The sequence below is a fragment of the Mastomys coucha genome, unplaced genomic scaffold (genome assembly GCF_008632895.1).
Source record: "Mastomys coucha isolate ucsf_1 unplaced genomic scaffold, UCSF_Mcou_1 pScaffold22, whole genome shotgun sequence".
Taxonomy (NCBI): domain Eukaryota; kingdom Metazoa; phylum Chordata; class Mammalia; order Rodentia; family Muridae; genus Mastomys; species Mastomys coucha.
Genome location: NW_022196905.1, coordinates 123,640,548 through 123,657,155, shown reverse-complemented (window position 1 = coordinate 123,657,155; position 16,608 = coordinate 123,640,548). Strand labels below are relative to the sequence as shown.

Here is a 16,608-nt window from a genome sequence, read left to right as displayed (position 1 = left end):
AAGGAGCTGCTTTTTCACACAGTAGTTATCCCACACACCCATTTCTGCGGCCACCATTGGTTCACCTGCAAATAACCAGGACACCAAAGGCTTCAAGGTTTCAAGAAAATACATTATATTTAATGAACTCTACCAATTCTAAAACAGAAAATACAGCCCAATTGAGACCACCTTTTTTTTAAGATAAGTGTTTCCCATACTACTGCCCAAGACAGCATCCAGGCTGTGGTCCTGCTGCCTCAGTTCTGATGGGACCACAGGCTGCACCATGGCAACCTGAGGGTCTTTAAATAGGAAGGAACAGTATGGCTTATCCCTGACGACCCATCCGCTAGTACCCAAGAGTCTCCAATCACTGCTCCTATCCAGTTTGATGTGTGGCTGATCTCTTCTTAGTAATGGCTTACAGTAAAGAAGTGCTCACTGCTTACCAGATGTCTGCACACCCTCTGTTCGGGACACATTGCTGTTGACCCACATCACATGTGTTTTTGACTTCCCTCATTCCACATGTCTTCTATTAAGTTACTGACATAGGCTTTCTGCTATCATCCACCTTCCCCTCCCCAGCTTCACCCCACTTAGTTTTACCTTACAACCAAGATGCAGTATTCTCTCTTACCTGTGTTCAGATCCACACCTACAAGTTGACCGGATTCTGAATGTTCAGCTTGAACTTTAACTAATGTTTCCTGAAGGTCAAAACCAGAGTTCTGTGCAAGAACCTAGAGAATAAATTTAATTCTTGAAAAGATACACTGAGAATTGAGGGTTAAGCCAGAATAAATGAACAGTATTTCCAATTTTAAAAAGTTCTTGGGGAGGCTGGAGAGATGGCTCAGCAGTTAAGAGCTCTGACTGCACTTCCAAAGGTCCTGAGTTCAATTCCCAGCAACTACATGGTAGCTCACAACCATCTGTAATGGGACCTGATGCCCACTTTTGGTGTCTGAAGACAGCTACAGTATACTCACATACACTAAATAAATGAATAAATCTTAAAAAAACAAAAAACATACAAACCGAAAAAACAAGAACAAAAACCAAGGCTCCCGGACGCAGTCTTCTGACCATACACGTGCTACAGCATACCCCCTTCCCCCTACACGGGGGTGGGGTGGGATTGCATGCTTTGACTGAAAATAGAACCATTATCCATGATCTTTTCTGAAGGACAGGCAGAGGTGTAGTTGACCAACTAACTCTCTAATACACCCTAAACCTAGCAAATCAAAGCATTGGTTATAAACCCTAGCCTGTATTGAATACCTAATAGAGACCAGTAACAACTGATCTAGGCAGTGGTTTACTGGGCTGGTGCCATGCAGCTGTGCTAATCTGTCAGCTAAGCCTCTCTTCCTGCCACATGGTCCTTAATTTTCGTCTGACCTCTATGTTGGTTTCCCCTTCTTTTCTCGTTTTCTCTCCTATACAGCTGCAAATGTTTCCTGGTTGCCTGTCCCAGGATGTGGTAGGGTGGAGATTCTATTCATTCTACTCACTCAGGGCTGAAGAAGTATTGTCTTGCTATGAATACCTCTGGCTGGCATAAGATTCATTATGTACACCAGGCTGGCTGAAATCTGCTTGCCTCTATGTCACAAATGTTAGGATTAAAGGCACGTGGCACCACAACTAGCTAGTTTTCTACTGTAGGAACTAATATTTACACTGACCATAGCTACAGGCTGTCAGCAAAACTAAGATTTAAGTAAGTATTCAAACCTTGGGAATGATGAGCAAGGCGTCTGCAAATGCCTGGACTCCAAGCTGAGCCCTGCCCTTCACACTGGGCTTGTATTTAATCAGAGCTTCTGCCAGAGCCACTTCTACTGCCCCTGCACCCGGGACAACACAGCCTGTTGGGACACCGGAAGGAGAAAATGCTAAGTATAGAGAAAGATACCAAACTTACCAATACAAAATAAAAAAAAAGACAACTGTTTAGAACTCAGTTTAAGATGAAATGTTATTAGACAATTAACTTAAGAATTCGCTATGCTTGTAATCACACACACACACACACACACACACACACACACACACACACACACACACACACAGTGGATCTGTTTTTGCAGTAATAGAGATGGGGGTACAGGTCTTAGATATGTACTTTACCAACAGGCAATACTCCCCGCACGAACTTGCTTCTTAGAGCCATAGTACAAACAAGCACTAGCCAACAGCAAAGGGGTCCAACCTTACCATGAGCAATAATCAGTAGCTTGGGAGCAACCAGCTTAGTCATTTATTTGTACTCACTTTTAATAATGATATACCATAAAATATAGCATATCAGCCATCTTAAAGGAAGACTTTTACTTTTGCATGGTGTCTGGCTGTGTAAATTACTGACTAAAGAACACAGTATTCAGCCATGCCTTTTAGACTAGCAATAAGAATACGACTCAAAATCCTCAGTGGTTCTTACCATCATCAATGGCATTTTTGACAGCCCTCAGGCCATCTCTTATTGCATCCTTGATTTGAGTCAGTGTGTGCTTATTTGGTCCTTTAACCAGTAAAGTGACAGAACGGGGATTGTTACACTTCTCAATAAAGGTGAACTTCTCCTCACCCTGTATAGAAGAGAAATTATTGTTAAAAGCAGGTTACCCACAATCATGATGGTGTGTACCTCTAACCCCATGGAAAGCAGAGGCAGATGGGTATCTGTGAGTTCCAAGGCTACGCAGTAAAACCTTTTTATAACATAAATCCAACAAATACAGAAAGTATTATGCAAAGAGAACCAGGAGGGGTTCTGGTTATGAAGAGTTAGCAGTATAACAGGAACCCACCAGCATCCCATTACACACGAAAACGTATGAGGAAGTCATTTTTAAAATGGTGTAGCTATTAAGAGTTGCCCATGTCCAGTGAACAACCCTCCACTTATGTTCCTACAAGTAACCTTAATTCAACTCAGTGAGTCTCAAAACAACCACCAACCAACCAAAACCCATAAAATTGATAAGAATCTAATTTTGAGTTTAAAGTTTCCATCTCCAACCACTGATAAACACTATTTGTCTTGGGAAGAAAACACCACGGGGTGTGTGTGTGTGTGTGTGTGTGTGTGTGTGTGTGTGTGATGGTGCACACCTTTAATCCCAGGACTTGGGAGGCAGAGGCAAGCGGATTTCTGAGTTCGAGGCCAGCCTGGTCTACACAGTGACAGCCAGGGCTATATAGAGAAACCCTTTCTCAAAAACCAAAACAAAACAAAACCAAAAATAAAAACAAGCACTTACCAGTGTATATTCATAGACAAGCCCTGCATGTCCCAAACAGTCAGGATTCAGGTCATCAAAGGAATTCAGAGCTATCCCTCCACAAGCAAGTGTCAGCCTGCAAGACAGTGAAACACATTCAAGAAAATACAGTAAGCATGGTGGTCAGGTTCAAGAAGACCAACAATTTTTTTTTTTTAGCAAGGAGATTCTCAGAACTGCATGAAAGTGTATCTTAAAGCAGTCCCCTTCTCATTCATAACCCAGTGGGTAAATGACCTATTAAATCTCTATTTAAACCTCCATGCCAGGCCATCAAAACACCAATTCATGAAGAAACCAGACTATGCATGGGGTTTTGTGGGAGGGATATTTCTTAGGAACCTTCTTTCTAGTTTTACGTATTGAATGTTTGGTTGAGACATATACACAGGCCAATAGCCTGCCTCCACTCCGAGTGGTGGTGGGACTACAGGTTTGTGTGCACCCAACATACTATCTTCTTGATGTGGCCTCTAGATAAGAAAAAACAGGTCTCACTTATGTCATGGTTGAAAACAATAAAGCATGTGCCTGGGCATGGTAATGCACCCCTTTCTTCCCAGGGTTTAGGAGGTGGAGGCAGAGGCAGGTTCATCTCTGTGGACTAGAGGTCATCCTGATTTATATAGTAAGTTCATATTGAGAACCTGTCTAAAAGTAAAATGTGTAAAGCAATGTTCATAGAATTCCATGTAAATCTCAGAATGTGAGAGGACCCACAACTGAACCAACAGGACAACATATACACAGTGGAACATCAGCCAGCTTTAATTTGATTTCATGTTACAAAATATGCCAAGCAAGTGAAATACGCCATGCTGCTCCTCCTAGGTCCCTCCATCCTCTACTCCAAAGTGTACAGGCAGGAGAGACGGTGCAGCAATGAGCAGCTAGCTTCCTATGCACAGGACCAAGGCTTAGACCATAGCACCACATGCTGACTGAACATCTCTAACTCCAGTTCTAGGGGTTCTAATGCCTTAAACTGATCTCCATGGACACTGAATGCTCATGGTACACACAGATACATGAAAAATACAGATGACAATGTGGCACATGCCTTTAACCGAAGCACCCAGATAGCAGAAGTTAACAGATTTCCTTGTTTCTGAGGTCACCTGGGACTGTCTCAAAAATAAAATCATAACAAAAAATTTAAAAACATGGAAAAAGACAAATATCTTCAATCCACTTTTAGATGTTATTAAAGGTTAGGAAAAGAAAAAAGTATAGTGTGGTGACAGAAATGATGACCAGAGAGCCAGTTAACCGCAATGAATTCTACTCTGTAGTTTTTCTGCGAGTGTATAGGAGCCCAGGGAGGCTTCTGAGCCACAGAAACTAGAGCTGCAGGTGGTTGTGAACCATCGTTTCAGTGCTAGTAACTGAATCCAGGTGCTCTGTAAGAACAATTACATATTTCTAATAACAGAGCCATCTCTTCTAGCCCCTGAACTTTAAAAATGGTTAAAATAATGGCTGGCAATGGTGTTGCTTATCTGTAACCATGTACTTGGAAGGCCGAGGATTGCCAGGGACCTGTCAACCTGAGCTTAATCACTGGGATCCATATGGTAGGAGACACTGTAAGCTGTCCTTGGATTTTATGTGTTGTGGTAAGCACAAGCCTGAATGTACACAAAAAAGTTTTTAAAGGTATATTTTAAAATTTACAGATTGCCACAATAAAAGCAAGAGTCTGTGTGCCGGACCTGAGGAGTCTCAATGAACGCTAGAAACAGCAACTCGACTCGACTCACCAGGGGTCTGGAGCCAGCTCAAGAGATTAAAGCCAGAACCGAGAGCCCAGTATTCATAGGGACTAAAACTTTGATCCGCCCTCCTGCCTGGAGCCCTTGCTTTGATATGATCGATTCCTGTTCCCACCTATGTGCTAAAAGGCATGACTGTTTCGCCTGAAGTATATATATCCCGTTTCTCTAAGTAAAGATTACACCTCGATAAGTACTTTTCCTGGTGTCGCCTCTTTGTTCTCCCTACCCGCTTATTTTACAGAATCTCGAGTTCCCTTGTTCGTGAATCACCCACAGAATGAAGTGAAACTGCGGGCCGGTTTCCCTCAAGTCTGGCCGGGCAGTGGTGGTGCATGTCTTTAATCCCAGCACTTGGGAGGCAGAGTCAGGTGGATTTCTGAGTCGGAGGCCAGCCTGGTCTACAGAGTGAGTTCCAGGACAGCCAGGGCCACAGAAAAACCCTGTCTCAGAAAACCAAAAGAAGTGTGTGTAATCTAGGTCATTTTTGTTTTGTTTAAAGCTTTATTTATTTTATGTATGAGTATACCATTGCTCTCTTTAGACACACCAGAAGAGGGCATCAGACCCCATTACAGATGGCTGTGAGCCACCATGTGGTTGCTGGGAATTGAACTCAGGACCTCTGAAAGAGCAGTTGGTGCTCTTAACCACTGAGCCATCTCTTTAGCCCTAAAGTAAAGCTTTTTGTTTTTTGATTTTTTTTCTTTTTGGTTTTTCGAGACAGGGTGTCTCTGTATGGCTCTGGTTGTCCTAGAACTCACTCTGTAGACCAGGTTGGCCTCGAACTCGGAAATCTGTCTGCCTCTGCCTCCCAAGTGCTGGGATTAAAGGCATGTGCCACCACTGCCCGGCAAAGATTTCCTCATTTTATGTATATGTCACTGTCTTCAGACACCCCAGAAGAGGGCATCAGAGCCACCATGTGGTTGCTGGAAATTGAACCCAGGACCTCCGGAAGAGCAGTCAGTGCTCTTAACCACTGAGCCATCTCTTCAGCTCTTAGGTCATTTTTTTTTAGATAGTTTCTTTGTGTAACAGCACTGACTGTCCTGGAATTAGCTTTATAAACCAGGCTGTCTTCAAACTCAAGCCCATCTTGCTTATGCTCCCCAAATGCTGGGACTGAAAGTGTGCACACCTAGCTATGCAGACTACCTGCCAGCAGTATAGTACAGGAGGGAACCAGAGCTACAGGAAATGTGTGTGAAATGATGCAAACATCACATGCCCTTATACGAAAGAAATCAACAATTCTGCAATTCTGTTCAATTAATATATGCTAGTAAAATGATTAAAAAAAAGTATTAAGTTGGCTTCACTCACCTTTCCATGTTTCTCCTCTTGGCTCTGCGCAGAGCTACAATACCTTCTTTCGCAAGGGCATCTAAAGAAAAGGGGTCAATCCCCTGAATAAAAACAAACATTTTTCAATAGCCTTCACCTTAAAAATAAATAAGACTAATTCATAATTTTAAGTTCTTACCTTTTGATTAATAACGACAAATCCTTTATCTGAATCACCACAGACTTTCTTTTTCAGTTCTATGATTTTTTTAACTCTATCTTCAATGAATTTTCTTTCAGCCTTTACTAGTTTTTCTCTCTCTTCTGCACTCTTGTAAAAAAAACCAGAATTCACTTCTCTATTAAAAACAAAAAAGGGCAAGGAGAGATTTCCATGTTATCTTAGTTTTTACGGGGATTGCATCAGGATAGACACATTCCAAGCAAGTGCTGTACCAGTGTGCTCCACATAACCCAAGCCCCTATGTTTCATGACTGTCCTCACAGTGGGGGAAAAAGTGTGTCAACTTCCTCCCACCCTGAAGGGCCATAAACTCACGTTTTCTCATACTCCAAGGACACATTGCATGTGAGGATGTAAGCATTTTCTACTCTCTTTTTCATATCAGGATGCCGCGCCCCATGATCCAAAACAAGCCCTCTGATTAAGCTATAAAACAGGAAAATTTATCCCACTTTTATTAACACAGAGATGGGAGAGTGACACATAGTAAAAATAAAGCCAAATAATTGTTACAGTGCTAATTTTTATACACATCCACTAGTTTCTAAAGTTGTGTAACAACTTTTCAGTTAAACCTAAGGTCAAATGTGAAAAAGGAGCGCTCTGTGACACAAGACAGGCCACCTAAACCAAAATAAAAAGCTTGCATGTCTACTACCAGCAGGCTATCACTTTATGTTTTCAAGGCTGGAGAGATGGCTCAGAGATTAAAGGGTACTGGCTATTCTTCCAGAGGTCCTGAGCTCAATTCCCAGCAACCACATGGGAGCTGATAACCATCTGTAATGGGATCTGATGCCCTCTTTTGGCATGCAGGTGTACATACAGATAGAGGACCTCATACATAAAATAAACAAATCTTTAAAAAAAAAAGTTTGCAAACTACTATCTTAAAGAAAGTTTTTCCTTCTACGCATTGTACTCAGGCAGATCAATAGTATAACCCTCCCCTATTTCCCACAGTGCGTGCTACTTAGAGCAAATGCCATACTCAGTAACCTATTCAATATGAACTTGTCTCAGGACTGGGGAGCAGCTCCGTGGTAGATAGCACTTCAAAGCATTCTCTTACCTACCTTGTATCAGTTTCAGATTTATGCTTCATCTCCATGATCTCAACCATGAAGAGGTCAATGGGCTCATCTTTTTTCCTAATGGCCAAAATGGAGTCCACCACAGCCTATGAGATAACCATTAATAAACTGAATGTGCAGAGGCTGAAGCACTTCAGCTGTTGTTCAGAGGAGTGCAAAAGGCTTAAGAAAAAAATTGTCTCTAAAACCCAAACTGGTAACAGGAGTGTTATTTTATGGTGGTGCAGGCCTCCAATCTCAGCCCAATTTCAAACCCACCTTATCTCCCGAAGTGTAAGCACACCTTACAACAATTCACACTGCATTGTGAGCTCCAAGATGAGTTCCAAAGTCCCCCAAACAAAGTATTAGAGAAGAATGTTAATCAGTCTGATTTGACTATACTCATACCAAACTACCAGTTACCTTAAATGTGCAAAGGGGGGGGTGGGTGGGGAGGGGAATGGAAGCAAAACCACGATGACTAGAGACTTTCTAGAATAGCGCCAATTAACACGTCCTTCTTTCTTTCTACATTGAAGACAGATTAGATCATTACTGCCTAGAGAAAACCCTAACCCCTTCCTCTACACAGCACCCCTGTGAAGAGCCTATGTGTGTAGCACTTACAACAGGTTTTTACATAAGACGTTCCCCATGCATCCCAACACCCGAGCCCAACTATGTTTAACACACACCTCTGTCAAGACATCTGCAAGTTCAGCATGGACTTTAGTCCGCAGAGATGTCCTGGCCACATCGATGAGTGTTTCTCTGTCCATCTCTTTGCTTACTTTGACTTGTTCCAAAAATTGGAGTGCCTTTTCTTTTGCAGCTTCAAAACCTTCAGTTATTATTCTTGGATGAAGACCCTATAATCCAAACAGTGATAAAACCTCTGCCAACACTTGCATCTTCAACAAGACACCACTAAAATTCACTACCCCAAGTCATTCATACTTACTTACTACAATTAGGATGGTGTGCTGATTTTCTGAATACATTTAAAAGGACACAGTACTCCTTTCAATGCAGAGGAAAAGAACAGACTTTACTCTAGCACAGAGTCAAGGCCAAGGGAACTACAGAGCACACTTGGGTGTTCACTGTGCAACCCATGAAAACAAAACTGGTTCCTAACAAATATTTTGCTGTAAGAGCTTGCCTCTTCTCTTGTCTACAGTAATCTAAAACTAAGTCACATCATTTGAAGTCAGTGAGTAGGCTGGGTGTAGGAGCAGTAACAGGCAGATCTCTTGTGAGTTTGAGGCTAACCTGTTAATTATAAATATGTAATCATTTACATATAGTTGACAGTTTTTTTTTCACTCATTTCAGACCAGATTACAGAGAGGCATAGGCTCCCAGAGTTAAGCCGCCCGACCATTCTATGGTCACATAGAATGTCAGCTAGCATCACATCAGTGTGCACCAATAGACCACCAAACAACATAGCACAGAAACAAGAAACGTGTGTACTTCAGAAATGTAGAGGTCTGCCTGTTTGAGCAGCTCCCCGATGATGAGGACATTGGATGTAGTGCCATCGCCAGTTATGTCATCCTGGGCTGTAGCCACTTTCGCTATCAAAGAGGCTGTTGGGTGTTGAATTTGCTGTAAGTAGAAAAAGAACTACTTAAATGACTTAAAACATTACCTAGGGTAAAAGATAAGACAGGCTTCTTTTAGTGCCTTCCACTTAAGACTGCACAGCTTGGCTACATTTTGCTTGGATAATCAAGTCATTCCCTTTACTGAGATTTGAACTATAGGACCCGAAATTTTATATGATCCCTGAGACAAAAATAATAACTATAAGATAGCCGGCGTGAGAGGTACAGTTTTAATCCCAGCATTCAGGAGCCAGAAAGCAGGTAATCATTGTGAGGTTGAGGCCAGCCAGGGCTACACAGTGAGATTCAACTTAAACAAACAAAAGTAAGGAGATTTTCATTTCTCCTGCAGTTGAATGGAAAGATGAGCATTTATGTTTGCTTTTCTTTCCCACTGCCCTGTTTTTGAGACAGGGTCTCACTATGCATATGTAGCTCTACCTGGTTTTGAACTCAGAGATCTGGCTGAGTGCCGGGATTAGAGTTGTGTGCTACAATATTTAGCTAAAGTAGAGATAACAATCTTCTTTTATAGATTTTTTCTTAGCCCCAACTACTAAGTAGGCCAGAAACAAACAAACAACCCAAGGATCCAAACACATGTGTCCCATTCTACAGAGTTCCTCACCCACTAAAGCACTTCCTATATTTTTGCTTGAAAGGTATGATGACCTGATGAAGAATTTTATCTACCTCAGATGGAACAGGAGGTCAAGATTTCCTTATTTCTTTTTTTTTTTTACCCAGCACAGCAGCCCCTTACCATTTCATGAAGCAGCACGTTGCCATCTTTAGTGAGTTTGATGTCTCCAGCACCAGATACAAGCCTGTCAAATGGGCAGGAATTGATGAGCAAGGATGTGACTTTTTCAATAAAAAAAAACTAAATTAAGGATTCCACAAGGCTCCCAAGGGGAAGTGATGTATATCCCCACCCACTCTTGAAGTCAAGTGAATCACTGGGAATTTAAGACAAGCCATAATTTCTCAGTCAGATCCTATCTCAAGTAAATAAAGTCCCACAAAAAAGAATGAGGTGTAATGGGGACAAAAGGAAGCTATGAAATAAATATATGACTCCAAAGCAGACGTAATTTGAGGAACGGATACGACAGGCGAGAAAGACAGTGAATAAGAGTATAGTTTGTAAAAAAAAAAAAAAAAGTCAAAGCGCTGTTTCAGTGAACTACATTAATCTGCTAGCTAATAAGGTAACGAAAATAGATCCCCTGAAATTTGGACTTTACTCCTATATCCTAGTAAACTCGGGAACCCGCGGAGCTGGGTTCAGGAAGGGTGCATCCGCCACTCTCTTCCTCCAAAGAAATGGGTGCAAATGGCAACCCCGAAAGGCGCGAATCCGGGTGGTCTGGATGGGATGCAGCACAGACACTGTGGAAAATGCCAGCGCGAAGGCCTGGAGGCAGCGACTAGAGTTTGCGGCCATCCACCCGCCAGGCCCGCCCTCCCGGGCTTACATCTTCATGGTGCCCTTAGGTCCCAAGTTGGTCCTCAGAACATCCTGCAGGCCCCGAGCCGCGCTAATATTCACCGCCAGCGCTGCCTGTGCCCGGGCCACCTCAGCCTTAGGATTTAGGGTCTTCACCGCCGCCATGGCTGGCCTAGCTCAGGGAGAGGCCGAGAACAACGTGCTCTATGCGGGTCTTCTCGAAAAGTCTTACGCACCTGGCCCGCCCCCAGCGTGCCCACAGACCCCCTCCATTGGATTGCGACGCTCCTGCTGCCCGCTGATTGGCTTAACCCGACGCTGGTCTCTCTAGGCCCCGCCCATCACGCCCAGCTGCGACGTCATTGCGCAACCGAGAAACCTGTTCTCCGGTAATCCGCACTCCGAGTTTTAAGGTTCCGTTGTGCTCGCCGCCTATCCTTGCGGTTCCGCGCTTTACGGATTGCGGCGTGGCGGTTGCGGGGTTCGCTGTGCAGGAAAAGCCCCGCAGGTCGTGTGCGAGGGATGCTTCGGCCTCAGCACTCGACTGGGTGTGACAGGAAGCAGAGGCGTCGGCCTCTATTTGCGGGGTGTTTCTAGCTACTGGACTCCGGGATGCTTCCCTCACACTCTCGCGAGGTTTCCCAGGTTCATTTTTTTTCTTGCCTGTTTTATCCGTAAAGGGTCCGAAAATGGACCCTTTCCCTGTATACCCTGGTCGTTTTAAGACCCCGGGGATTGACGGGAGGACTATGCTGGGTAGAAAGTACCAGATGGCTTTAGGAGTGGTGCAGTGGGCGTCCTTAGGGCCCAGGTCATTGAGGCAGGTTTGAAGACAAAGGGTGTTTTTTGATTTCTTAATTTTTTTAAAATATGAAACAAATATGAATCCTTGTTTCACTCTGTGTCCTGGCTACATAACTCACTGTCTAACTCGTATCTAACTCATACGAATCCTCCTGCTTCAACTTCCAAAGTAATATGAGCTACTAAACTTGCTGAAAACATGGCTGGACAGTGGTACCCAGTCTTTGAAAGCATTCTTTTAAACATTTTTTTTTTTTAAAAGAAGAATCTTAAGCGTATAAGTGTTTTTTTTCTGCCTGTATAGTGAGCACTTAGGTATAGATAAGTGCTGAATTTTTAAAGATGTATATGAATAGGAATCACTTCTCCACACAGATGACAACTCATAATGCCATTGGATGTATTCTACTGATCTGTAGTGAAAGCTTTGCCATTTTGATAGGAATAAGAAATTCTCATTCTCCTCAACATCTGTGTGATCTTCATTGCAGGAATGATTCAGAGCCAGACATAGTCGCACATGCCTTTAATCCCAGAACATGGGAGGCAAGCAGATCTCTGTGAGTTCAAGGCCAGCCTGGTCTGCATAGCAAGTTCCAGGCCAGCCATGGCTACATAGCGAGACCCTGTCTAAAGAAAACAGAACCATAGGGTATGTAGCTCAGTGGTTGAGTGCTGGCTTAGCAGATGCAAAGGTCCTGAATACAGGAAATTTAAAAAAGGAAAGAGAACCAACCAGTCATGTGGCTGACACATAGCTATTCCCAAACCTCTGCTCTCCTGGCTGCAGTAAGTATGCTAGTATAATGTTTTTAAGTCGATTTGTAGATTTGAAAATCACAAAAGCTGTGCATATGATACATGGCATGCAGAAGACTCACGTTTATTTAGATAGACCACTTGGTGGGCATGTACTTTCATTATTGCTGCTGGTCAATGATGCAGAGGGAGAGTCCAGAGTCAGTTGTCTGCTTATAAAGTAGAGAACAGGACACATAGATGTTGGATTGAGTTGGAAAACTAAAGACTGCCCAGGAAAAGTCAGTGTTGACACTAGTAATACTTAATATAGTATTCCTTAAGACATTAGTGAAAAATATATTGGAGCTGCTTTCTGTTTGTGGCTCGTTTTGTTTTGTTTTTGAGACAAGGTCTCATTATGCAGACAAGGCTAGCCTTGAACTCCTGATCCTCCTGCCTCTACCTACCTCCTATTGTTTGTTTCTCTAGTGTATATAGGTCTGCGTGTATATCTGCATACCATAGAGGGCATCAGATCCTATAGGGCTATAGTTGTGAGCTGCTATGTTAGGTGTTGAGAGTTATATGCAGGACCTCTGGAAGAGCAGCCAGTGCTCTTAACCCCTGAGCCTCCAGCTCAATCTACCTACCTCCTAAGTGCATGTAGTACAGGCATGCACCACCACACCTAGCTTACACATTTTGGCTGGGAGCTTAACCTCTGAACTATGTCCCAGTGACTGTCATTCTCAACAGGGAATATCACAGCATCACCACATCTGGCTAAACTATTTTTGTTTGGTTTTTTTTGTCTCTTAGTTTTTTTGAGACAGGGTTTTTCTGTGTAGCCTTGGCTGTCCTGGAACTTGGTCTGTAGAGCAGGCTGCCTTCGAACTCAGAGATCCACCTGCCTCAGCCTTCTGAGTGCTAGGATTAAACCACATGGATTTTTTTTTTTATAGTGGCATAATTCACTAAATGACTGCATCATAATTTATTTCACCAAGTTCCCATTGGGCTAAATTTATTCTGATATTTTGCAACTAAAAAAAAAAATCTCTGTGACATTTAACATATATGCTAAGATGTCTGTAAGATACATTCCAGATATGCCATTGTCACATGCTTTGGTCTACCCCTACAACAACTACTTCCAGTCTTTTTAAAGAGTTTTGTTGTTATATGAGACAGAGTCTCAAAAAGGTTTTATTACACTCATTTGTATAGGTGTTTGCATCCATGCCAGAATATATTTAGAGAGGCCAGAGGACGACTTTTTGTGTGTGTGTGTTTTGAGATATGGTTTTCCTGGGGAGCCCTGGCTGTTCTGGAACTCACTCTGTAGACCAGGCTGGCTTCGAACTCACAGAGATCCACCTGCCTCTGCCTCTGGAGTGCTGGAATTAAAGGCATGTACCACCACCTCCTGGCCAGAGGACAAATTTCAAGAGTTGGGTCTTTCCTTTTACCATATGGATCTGTGGTCAGATTCAGGACGCCACCAGGCTTGGGAGCAAGCGCCTCTACCATCTGAGCCATCTCATCCCCAGACAGGGACTTATGTAGCCAAAACTGGCCTCAAACTCACTAGTTGGAGACGACCTAAAATCCTGATCCTCCTGCTCTCACTCAAGGACTGGAATTTGCTTGGCCGCTGTGCTTTTAATCTCAGCGTTCAGGAAGCTGAGGCAGGTAGATCTCTGAATTTGAGGCCAACCTGATCAGTCTACAGATCCAGTTCCCGGACAGCCCGGGACATCCGCAGAGATACACTGAGAATCTGGTCTCAAAAAAACTAAAACCTAGCCGGTCCTGGTAGGGCACACCTTTAATCCCAGCACTTGGGAGGCAGAGGCAGGCGGATATCTGAGTTCAAGGCCAGCCTGGTCTTACAGAGTGAGTTCCAGGACAGCCCCAGGACTATACAGTGAAACCCTGTCTCGAAAAAAACAAAAAAAAACAAAAACAACAAAACAAAACCAAAACCAAAAACAAAACCCCAAAAAACTAAAACCTTAAAAAAATTTAAAAATGATTTATCTCATGATTAAGAGAGTTTTACCTGTCTGTCTATATGTATACCATCTGCATGCCTGGTGCCCTCAGAAGCCAGAAGAGAGTGTGGATCCTGCGATCCCCTAGAATTGAGTTATTGATGCCCTTTTCTTGTTTCTGTGGCCACTGACTACTTGTAGACTATCCCTAATGCATAACTAAAACTGATTTGAAAATCTTTAAGAAAACATAAGAAGGCCATAGAAATGGCTCAGCAGCTCAAAGCATGCACTGCCATTGCAGAGGACCCAGGTTGGTTCTCGGTACCCAGATAGTGGCTCAAAATCATCCTTAACTCCAGCTCCAGGGCACCTGAATCTCTCTCCTGACCTCTGAGGGTACCAGGCACACATGTGATGTTCATATATGCATTCAGGCAAAACACTCGGACATAATTAGAAAAGAAACCAAAACCCAAACAAAACTAGTTAATCATCACTTGGCCCTAGATTCCCTAGCCATGCCTAATGAGCTGCTTCTGTCCTAGGAGTTTGGTTTTTTTTTTTTTTTTTTTTTTTTTTTTTTTTTTTTTTTTTTAAGATTTATTTATTTTGTGTATACGAGTACATTGTTGCTATCTTTGACACACCAGAAGAGAGCATCAGATCCTTGTGAGCCACCACGTGGTTGCTGAGAATTGAACTCTGGACCTCTGGAAGAGCAGTCAGTGCTCTTAACCACTGAGCCATCTCTCCAGTCCCTGTCCTAGGATCTTATCCAGGATTGTATTTAGTGTCGTGTCTTCTAGTCTGAATAGGTGCACGTCCTACCACTGAACTACAGTCCCTGACATTATTATTTTTTTAAATTTATTTATTTTTTCTCCCCACCCCCCCATTTTTTTTAATTTATATCTTAAAAAACTAGCAGGGTTTCATGTAGCCCAGGCCGGCCTCAAACTTAGTACGTCGCTCAGGAAGGCCTTGTACGGATTCTTCTGCCTCTGTTTGCAGAGTGCTAGGAGTATGGTCATGTATCGCCACACCAGATTTTGTTTTGAGTCAGGCTTACTCCATACCCCAAGATGGCCTGAAACTTGTTGTGTAGCCCAGGCTGGACTCAAATTGGCAGTCCTCTCCCCTCAGATTCTAAAGTACTGAGACTATACCATTAACAGATTAACAGATCTATATCATTCTCCCTGGCTTGAACTTGACATGAGTATGGAGAGGTTATTTTAAAGACTTAGTTTTGTGTAGTTTGATGTTTTCTAATGATTAAATTTATTTTTGGCAAGAAATATTACAGAGATGGTGTGTCCTTGTGGCTTAAGGAGAGTCATGTGATTCTAGTTTATTCCAGTGTTCATGTTGTTAACTTTGGTCATTTATTTGAAAGTCACCAGATTATTCTTTTTGGAGCTGCAGGAGAGATGGCTCAGTGGTTAAGAGCACTTGCCTCTGCTCTCACAGAGGACCTAGGCTTGACTCCCAGCACCACAGTAGGCAGCTCACAACCTCTGTAACTCCTGCTGCAGGAGACTCTGACACCTCCGTTTGGCCTGCACTCATGGGTACATGCTCACATGCAGACACATAGCTGCTACATAATTAAAAAATAATAAAAATAAATTTCTAAAAATGAAATTGCTCTTTGTATTCAGTCAGTAACTTGTGAGGAGTTCTATAAATATCCTGGCTTTTACCATGCTGCATACTTTCTTAGCCCAGCGGTTCTTAGCCTTCCCAATGCAGTGACCCGTTAGTACTCATGTTGTGATGACCCCCAGCTATGACATTGTTTTTATTGCTGCTTCATCACTGTAATTCTGCTACTGTTAGGAATCAGTCGCAGTATAGATATCTGATACCCAACTCCCAACTCCTGTGGGCTGGAGACCCATAAATTGAGAACCACTGTTTTAGCATTTATTAATTTGTTGTTGCTGTTTCTATGACACTTATTTATGTATTTTTAATGTATGTTTGATGTTTTAGATAGTCTTACTGTATCTCACTGTGTAGTCCTGTCTGTCTTGCAACTCATAAAGTTTCCCTGTCTCTGCTTCCCAAGTGTTGGAAGTGGCATCTTTTAAATATGTATTATGTGCTCTGCCTGAACATGAGCACTGCCATCTTGTGCCCAGACTTTGTGCAGGCATGAGATCAGGCGCTAAGGACTAGGAACAGCTGATACATTTCATTTAAATATCTGGAATTTATTTGATAAATATGTAAAGTAGGAATAATAGCACAAATGAACTCATGTAATCATTCATATTTGTAGTAGTTAAGGTTTTCCTTTTGAAATAAAAATTCCCATTGCTATGTAGATGAAAATACATATGTTAA

The 16,608-nt window shown here is 42.7% G+C and overlaps 2 protein-coding genes and 2 non-coding genes across 6 annotated transcripts in view; 1 reads left to right on the top strand and 3 right to left on the bottom strand.

Annotated features, from left to right (window-relative positions):
- Positions 1–3: 3 nt before the first annotated feature.
- Positions 4–11,271, bottom strand: Cct6a (chaperonin containing TCP1 subunit 6A; the record flags this gene model as incomplete). Its single annotated transcript, XM_031391154.1, has 13 exons — positions 10,746–11,271; positions 10,031–10,094; positions 9,134–9,268; positions 8,353–8,526; positions 7,658–7,761; positions 6,897–7,007; positions 6,537–6,696; positions 6,377–6,459; positions 3,258–3,354; positions 2,435–2,582; positions 1,726–1,859; positions 623–725; positions 4–65 (listed from the first exon to the last, which is right to left on the bottom strand). Coding segments are annotated over exons 1-13 (1,512 nt in total), but the record flags the coding sequence as incomplete, so codon positions are not given.
- Positions 2,254–2,384, bottom strand: LOC116071734. Its single transcript, XR_004111109.1, has one exon. It is a non-coding gene; the product is annotated as a small nucleolar RNA SNORA15 (small nucleolar RNA).
- On the bottom strand, positions 8,634–8,768 carry LOC116071747. The gene has a single exon (XR_004111121.1). It is a non-coding gene; the product is annotated as a small nucleolar RNA SNORA22 (small nucleolar RNA).
- The window catches only part of Psph (phosphoserine phosphatase), a 23,749-nt gene continuing 18,207 nt past the window's right edge, over positions 11,067–16,608 (top strand). Inside the window, exon 1 of one of the 3 annotated variants that reach the window (XM_031338092.1) lies at positions 11,067–11,362. The gene's annotated coding sequence lies outside the window, so the exon portion shown is untranslated. The remainder of the gene's footprint in view (positions 11,363–16,608) is intronic. The other 2 variants (XM_031338094.1, XM_031338093.1) reach the window with 2 other exon arrangements.